At 43.1% G+C, this 8,635-nt stretch overlaps 1 protein-coding gene across 2 annotated transcripts; it reads left to right on the top strand.

The window, feature by feature from the left end:
* Positions 1 to 262: 262 nt before the first annotated feature.
* Positions 263 to 8,404, top strand: LOC124006604 (heat shock factor protein 1-like). 2 transcript variants are annotated; one of them, XM_046316681.1, is made up of 13 exons: positions 263 to 318; positions 2,100 to 2,232; positions 3,755 to 3,863; positions 4,047 to 4,174; positions 4,354 to 4,478; positions 5,041 to 5,116; positions 5,296 to 5,363; positions 6,638 to 6,737; positions 6,916 to 7,037; positions 7,167 to 7,358; positions 7,473 to 7,581; positions 7,749 to 7,814; positions 8,300 to 8,404. In XM_046316681.1, the coding sequence occupies exons 2-13, from the start codon at positions 2,107 to 2,109 to the stop codon at positions 8,357 to 8,359; spliced, it is 1,281 nt and encodes a 426-aa protein (XP_046172637.1). In that variant the 5' UTR covers positions 263 to 318; positions 2,100 to 2,106; the 3' UTR covers positions 8,360 to 8,404. The 2 variants fall into 2 exon arrangements, with proteins under 2 accessions (XP_046172637.1, XP_046172702.1); XM_046316746.1 differs by lacking the exon at positions 263 to 318 and adding an exon at positions 560 to 695.
* Positions 8,405 to 8,635: the final 231 nt, after the last annotated feature.

The raw sequence follows: 8,635 nt of genomic DNA, 5'->3' as shown, positions 1-8,635 counted from the left end.
ACAAAGACGCTGAGAGTCGAGAAGCAGGTGAAACATTTTATAATACAACAAACGAGACCCCATAACAGTAGCATCTACGCATAAACGAAGGAACAATAGTGACTGAGGAAAGAACCAAAGGAAGTGACAGATATAGGGGAGGCAATCAGGAAGGTGATGGAGTCCAGGTGAGTATCATGATGACGTGCAGGTGTGTGTAATTATTGATGCCTGTTGTGCGTAATGATGAAATCCCAGGACCGGTGGTTAGTATACCGGCAAAGTCGAATGCTGGAGGGGAGGAGTGGGAGTAGACGTGACAGTTCCAGTTCATATAAGGTAATCGGAACTGGAACACGCTGTCGTACATGTCAATCCAGAGCATCCCAAACATGCTCAATAGATGACATGTCTGGTGAGTATGCAGGCCATCGAAGAACTTGGACATTGTCAACTTCCAGGAATTCTGTATAGATCCTTGCGACATGGGATTGTGCATTATCATGCTGAAACATGGTTATTGCGGGATCAGGATAAGGATCTCGTCATGGTATCTCTGTGCTTTGAAATTGTCATCGATAAAATGTAATTGTGTTCATTGTCCGTAGCTCATGCCTGCCCATAGCATAAACCCATTGCCACCATGTGGCCCTGTTCACAACGTTGACATCAGCAAACCACTCGACCACACGATGCCATACCGTGATTCATTGAAGGTGAGCATTTGCCCACTGAAGTTGGTTATGATGCCGAACTGCAGTCAGGTAAAGACCCTGATGAGGATGACGAGTGTGCAGATGAGCTTTCCTGAGACAGTTTGTACAGAAATTATTTGGTTGTGCAAATCTACGTTTTCATCAGCTGTCCAGGTGGCTGGTCTCCGACGATCTGGCAGGTGAAGAAGAAAATGTGGAGGTCCTGGGCTGGTGTGGTTACATGTGGTCTGCGGTTGTGATGCTGGTTGGATGTACTGCCAATTTCTCTAAAATGAAGTTTGAGGCGGCTAATGGTAGAACAAGGAACATAAAATTATCTGGCAAAAGCTCCGAATGTCCATTCCTGCAGTCAGCATGCCAATTGCATGCTCCCTCAAAACATGAGACATCTGTGGCATTGTGTTGTGGGACACAACTTCCCATTTTAGAGTGGACTATTGTCACCAGCACAAGGTGCACCTGTGTAATGATTATGCTGTTTAATCAGCTTCTTGATATGCCACATCTATCAGGTGGATGTAATTATTACCAATAGGGATATTAACAAATTTGTGCACAACATTTGAGAGAAATAAGCTTTATGGGATTGTTTATTTCAGTTCTTGAAGCATGGGACCAACACTTCACATGTTGGATTTATATTTTTGTTCAGTGTATTTGTCATGTGACTAACCATAGATCAAGATACATAAAATTCACATTCCCCAGGGATGCAAACAAGAATTCAAATGGCATGGTCACAAATAGGAACTCATTTATTTCTGACCAGGATTTGAAATGTATTTTATCAGATTTTTCAATGACACAAACAACCTAGCAAACAAATTTCTCGAAAAATTGTGACACAAAACCAGTGGTTGTTGATACAAAAATCTTACAAACCACATACTGTACAATGTACTCTCTAAGGGTTATATGATATTTGTGTTTGTCCTTGAGCTATGATAAGTCTGAGTGTAGATGAGTCTGTGAGTGTAGGTTGGTGTAATCATGGCCTTTATGAATTGTGATGAATGTGCGGTCTTTGAGACAACGACTCTCCTCTTGGAACTGGTCCTGAAAAGTTGTTCTTATAGGAGTGTTTATATCTGGACACACACACGTACTCACCAGCGCTCCTGTGCTTGTGCTCCTATTGTTTGGCATGACAGTGTGGTATTATTTTAGGCTTTGTGATGGCCTGTATTGTTCCCCAGTGGGGTCTTTTGTGTTGGAGGGCTATGGTGACGCTGCAGGGGCAGGTTTGTGCTGACGCTGGCCTGTAGGGATGACAGGGCCTGATATGGCCGAATGAGTAGTCCAGAGAGAGTCAGCAGCAAAGCAGCTCAGAAATGGAGTAGGACCTGTGCACGTACACACTCTCTCATACACATTCTTAATAACAGTTTGTTCATCCAACTGAAGCACAGCCATGCAGGAATCTCCTGGCTCTATTGGTGTGGATGGGGGTTATGCCAGTAATGTGCCTGCCTTCCTTACCAAACTGTGGACCCTGGTCGAGGACCCGGACACCAACCATCTCATCTGCTGGAGTGCTGTGAGTACCTGAAGGACTTACACTTCTGGTTTGCTAAAGAGAGTTAGCGGCCTTTCATACAGTGGAATATAAATCATGTGTTTGATAGAAATGACAAGATCGAGAAGTCTATTTTAGTGAAGATTCTACTTGTCTATTACTCAAGGATAGTTCTATGGTTGAACATCAAATCAATTGGTGACCATTTTATACCCGGGGTTAACAAAACAAGATATCTGTTTAACCCTTTGGTTAACTCGACACGTACTTGCCTGCCTTGCAATTCATCAGTGAAATTAGAAAATGCCTTTGTCTTGTTCCCTTTATAAAAGTATGGAAAATGTCATCAAAATAATGACTAGTATGTCAGCATTGTGTCTATGAAGGAGTGGTGAGACCACACACTAAGCACCCCTCAACATCTTTATTTTAATACCTGATACTGTTATGCCGAAGACTCCACAATCTCGTTTCCAGAGTCCTCAAAATGTCAGTGAGTAGCTATCTTTGAGAACATTAAGAATGATTTAATCATGATCATTAGCTGATTTTGTGTGCTGGACTCGTATTGGGACAGATATATTAACAATTACAGCAAAAAAAAATGAAATAATTTGGCCAACCTATTTTAACACTAAAATAATGTGACACTGCAGAGCTCTTCAACCTTTTTCTTGCACAGTGACCGAAAAGCACAGAATGAAACAAAGTTGAGCACGTGAACGCAGGATAGCTTCACCCCTACATGGCAAAGAAGTTCTGTCTAAAACACTACCAAGATTTGAATTTAGTTCAACTACCACCAAGTAGTTGAAGTACATGTAGTTCACTAGGCTACTCCCCAACACTGAGCTAGAAAGGTAACACATTTTCACTTATAGCAGCTGTTTGACTTATAGCAGCTTGTTAAACAAAGATTAGCCATAGGTTGGCATTTTGTTTTATATCCAAGTCAAGAAATAAAGTTGTCATCATTAGAATGAAGACATGCTGCTCTTTTCTACTGAAAATGTATTCATTCTGTTGTTGCTAGCAATATTCATAAAGACATTGGGGGGGAATTTTCTAAAAATATTTTTGCTGACCCCAGGTTGATTACCCCTGTGCTACTGGACTTTGACTAAGTGACAAAAGTGCATAATCGTGTCATTGATTTACTGTGAAATAGGTTGTGTACAGCTTACTGATAAATGTTTTCCCCTCAACTTTCATTTCAGCATGCTTAAATTCTATGAAATTGTGAAAGTGGCTAAGATTCCCCTGTCTGCTCGACTCCAGATAGTCTTTTCAAAAAGAACTAGGAAATGCAAAGTAAAGATTTTAATATGGACTTCTTGTTGTAAAGCAAATAAGACCTATTTGATCAACCTTGACATGATTTATAGGACTGAGCCTTATATGGTTTTGACACTAACGTCCTGGACTAAAAAGCATTGATCTGTGTCTGGGAAACTGGTTCTGAATGTTGAATTGAGGTAGTCAATGGCCAATCAGTGGTCCATAGAACTTAAACACAAACTCCTATTTTGGTTCTATCCCTCAGACTGGAACCAGCTTCCATGTTTTTGACCAGGGAAGGTTTGCCAAGGAGGTGCTGCCAAAATACTTCAAACATAACAACATGGCCAGCTTTGTCCGTCAGCTCAACATGTGTGAGTACTTCTCCTCATCACTAAAGAATAAAGACCCTCTCGGATATTTAGCAGTATTTAGAAGTGAATAGTGTAGGAATTACTTGTGTATTGTGTAGGTACTGTAGGATAGGCATTCATTTGAGTGTTTGTGCCTCTGAAGGTGTGTGTGTTGTGTGCCGCTAACTGTGGACTGGTGTGCAGATGGCTTCAGGAAGGTGGTGAACATAGAGCAGAGTGGCCTGGTGAAGCCAGAGCGAGACGACACAGAGTTCCAGCACCTCTACTTCCTGCAAGGCCACGAACACCTGCTGGAGCACATCAAGAGGAAGGTGAGACAGAAACCTAGGAAATAAAACACACACACACACACACACAACACACACACACACACACACACACACACACACACACACACACACACACACACACACACACACACACACACACACACACACACACACACACACACACACACACACAATGGTAAGACCTCTGTGTGTGTGTTTAGGTCTCCATCGTGAAGAGTGAAGAGACTAAAGTACGACAGGAGGACTTGAGTAAGCTGCTGTATGAGGTGCAGGTGCTGCGCAGTCAACAAGAGAACATGGAGTGTCAGATGCAAGACATGAAACAGTAAGTAGGAAGAACAGTGTGCTGATACAATGCATCAATCATAACTATATCCACAATGTATGACACATGCTAAATCAATACTGTAGATGGTTTCATGAAATGTAGTTTGAGGCACTGAACTGGGACAAAACATATGACTAATCATACTAAGCCATATGCAACCGAGTCAAAGCAACTCATAGTCCATCCTCAGTAGTCCATGCATTGTCCCTGGCCGCATTGTATGTTCCAATGGTTTGGTCTATTGTTTACATTGGTTGAAGAGAACATTCAGCCGCTCACCTGACCGTTGCGCCCTATAGTAGGGTCCGGTGTGCTGGTCAGGTGCATGCGTCAGGTAGCAGTACAGGTGATCTTGTCACATGTCTCTGTCTGATCTGGAAAAGGTGGATGACATTTGGCTGAGTGCTCAGATATGACACATCAGGGTGAACAGGCTGAAATCAGAGCATTGCCTAGTCACACCATTTAATCACACATAGATCACACGCATGCGGGGTGGTGAGTGAGGGGGTTGATAATGAAGTGGTGAATGTCACAGTGGTCTGTCTTACTCCTCCAGGCAGAATGAGGTGCTGTGGAGAGAGGTGGTCTCACTGAGACAGAACCACACCCAGCAGCAGAAAGTCATGAACAAGGTGAGAACCTCTGAACAAACATGACAAGTGTGTGTGTGTGAGAGCGAGCGACAGGGGAGGAGTCAGTGTGTTACTTTGGTGCTAGTCTCAGAAACCCAGACCGCGGTACATTGTAAGAGGCAACCTGTCTGTCTAGAGAGACTTTGTGCTGCATCATTCTGTTTTTTGCTCCTTTATAGCTGATTCAGTTCCTATTCAGCCAGATGCAATCAAACGCACCCAGCACTGTAGGAATGAAGAGAAAGCTGTGAGTATACTGCTTCTCTTTGTAGTGTACACACACACACACACACACACACACACACACACACGTACACACATACACACACAAAGGCTAAGATTAACAATACATGCACTCAAAAACACACACACAAACACACCTGTATGTACATACACTCATTAACACACTATACTAACAAATCGACAATAGTAACACAAACACTGCAGTGGGAACGGCCAACTCAGCTGGATGTGGTCAGCTGACGCGCTGCACAATCACAGTTGAGATGAATGGAGCTGAATGCTGAATCAGACCTACTGAGCTCTAAGCCCCTCACACACCACACACACACACACAATCACTCACCCCCCCCTCCCATCCTCTCACACCCACACCACCCCACTTAACCAGGGCGCATGACCCTCTATCCTCTAAGAGAAATGCACTGTCAGCTCGTGTGACCCGTGTGAACAAATCGGTCGAAGGACAAGGCACAGTCACATACAACGCTCCTATGTTCGCAGGTAGCCTAGTGGTTAGAGCATTGGGCCAGTAACCAAAAGGTTGCTGGATCAAATCCCAGAGCTGACAAGGTAAAAATCTGTCATTCTGCCCCTGAGCAAGGCAGTTAACCCATTAGAAGACGTGGCTGTCGATTATGGCAGCTCCTCTCTGATTCAGAGGCGTTTGGTTAAATGCGGAAGTCACATTTCAGTTGAATGCATTCAGTTGTACGACTGAATTACAATATTCATGTCCATAACACCTAAAGATTTACAATCACAACTGACTACATTAACTGGACATTGTTCACATTCATCACTGTGGCATAGCTGTGTTCTACAATACAATTCATGTTGTCATTGTTCCCTGCTGTTTGTGCTAAGTATTGGTTGCAGTAAATTAAACTGATAGAGATTGTGTACACAGCCTTGGCAAAATAGAAACAGTAGTGGCTGGTATAAGATAAATGAAAGAAAATATCACAAAAGTAAATTACATAGTGTAATTACTAACATACATTATTGACTTTTCTCAGTGTTTGAAAAGCAAGTGGGTTATTCAGTATTTTAAGGTCTACGTGTTCTACTCAAGCCAAGCTAGTTTCTCAACTTCCACTGCTTTCTTAGTCACCCTTGCAGTTACTTCCCCTTATCCTTGGCTCTCATCCAGTAAAGACGAGCAGACACGGCTCTCTATGGCTCTGTCAGTTCCATGGCATGTCATTGCACAAGAGTATTTCCATTGACTCGCATTGTTTTCTCAATATTCCCCCTCATGGTGATGCATGGCCCACCCAGTCCCCTCATGTTGGATGTTGGCTCCACCACACCTCCAGCCTCTAAGTTCAGCCATAGCCACCAAATGGAGTCCCTGCATGAGCCCTTCTATATCCAGTCGGTGAGAACCCACTCTGTACCTTTTTGCTAGTTGTACTGCATTTATAGTTTCCACTTAGCATTGGGTCATTATGATTATCATAAAATAAAGCCCTTTATATTTTGAACTGCACAGTGCTTGTCAGGCTGTGAGCTTCACAAACCTTTAATCAAACTCTCTTACTGCTCCTTCTCTACAGCCATCTACAGAAACTGCCTCTTGCTCCAATAGTGCAATGACAGGAGGACCAATCATATCAGACGTTACAGAAATGTCACAACCCACCAACATGGTCATTCAAATGCAAACAGAGGAGACAAGGTGAGGATCAAAGGTCAAAGTCACCTTTTATCCTGTAGTGATTTCCAAAGTAAAAAAATCCAGTATCTAGCCTTATTCAGCAGGGCTGATATAAACCGATAAGAATGCTGTGTTTCTGTCCCCACACAGGGATAAGTGTATGATGCTTATCAAAGAGGAACCAGTGAGCCCAGGGGTGCGAGGCCGGGGGGATGGTGTTCCATCGGGCTCCTGCGAGGTGTGTTCTGAACCCCCTGTCCTCCATGTTGCCATGGTACAGTCCGTCCTGGAGGGCAGAGGGTCTGGAGCAGAGAGGAGGAGCAAGAGACCTGCTCTGGAAAGGTACACCCCCCCCCACACACAGATAAACAGCTCTACATTGTTTTATTTTATTACATATTAATGTATTGTTTTCAAGTGAAGCCCAAGTAGTGTAATATGGTGTGTGTGTTGTAGACCAGAAGTACCTGATGCTGTAGAGAATGTGGACATGAGTCTAGAGGACTTGCAGCTTCTCCTGAGGACCCACCAGCAAAGCGTGGAGCCCACCGCTGCTGTCATAGATGTGAGTAGGACACTCCGAAGCTTGGCAGACAAGTGTGTTTAAAACCTGTCCCCCGGAAGCATGGGGGAAACAACGTTACTGCAGAAACAGGCATAATAGCTCCCATGTGAAGTTTCTCTTCACTAGATAAGAGCCCATACTGATATGACGCTGTTCTGTCTTTACAGCCATTCAATTTTAACCTGCCCTTGAGTGAGTGGAACTTTAATGATATGGAGTCCAACCTAAAATCAGTGAGTAGAATGTGTTTGAATTAGCTTTGCCCAGATATTGTATCTTCAAGTCTAGTCATATATATATTCAGTGAAATCAACACAAGTTATGAGTTACTGTGATTTTCCACTAGTTGCCACAGCCACAAAGCTGAAATGGTATATATTGTAAAATTCTGTCTTAATATAAGGTTAGCAGTGTGGTTTAGGTTAGAGTTAAGATTAGGTTTCAAATCAGATTTTAAGAAGATAAATTGTAGAAATCATCTGGGTTTGACTTTGTCTGTGGTAACTAGTGACGGCCATTACTGTGTCAGCCATAAATGACTGGCTTTAGACAGACAAAGGCAGGTAATGGTGAAACCAACTTGTCAACATTTGACCTCACTTCTTGGGAGTATGAATCAGTGTGTGCTGTGCATGTAGCCTCTCTGCAGTTGGTTTATAGTACTGGTCAGTGTTATCTTTAGTAGTATCTAATCCCCCCCATGAATCATGTGTTCCAGTACATGTTTCAGAACCAGGAGGCAGAGGCTTACCCCAACGCTGGATGTGAGGAACAGTAACAGCTTGACAGATCAGCTGACACAGGCTAGTCCTGACAAAGACAGGTACAGTGAGTCGTTTTTGGGGGGTATCTGTACTTCACTATTTCTATTTGACAACTTTTACTCCACTACATTCCTAAGAAAATATGTACTTTTTACTCTCATACATTTTCCCTGACACCCAAAAGAAGTCGCTACTTTTGGAATGCTTAGCAGAACAGGAAAATGGCCCAATTCACACACATATCAAGAGAACACGTGGTCATCCCTTCTGCCTCTGATCTAGCAGACTCC

The sequence above is a fragment of the Oncorhynchus gorbuscha genome, linkage group LG01, assembly GCF_021184085.1.
Source record: "Oncorhynchus gorbuscha isolate QuinsamMale2020 ecotype Even-year linkage group LG01, OgorEven_v1.0, whole genome shotgun sequence".
NCBI classification, from domain to species: domain Eukaryota; kingdom Metazoa; phylum Chordata; class Actinopteri; order Salmoniformes; family Salmonidae; genus Oncorhynchus; species Oncorhynchus gorbuscha.
This window is presented reverse-complemented; position numbering and strand designations above follow the sequence as displayed.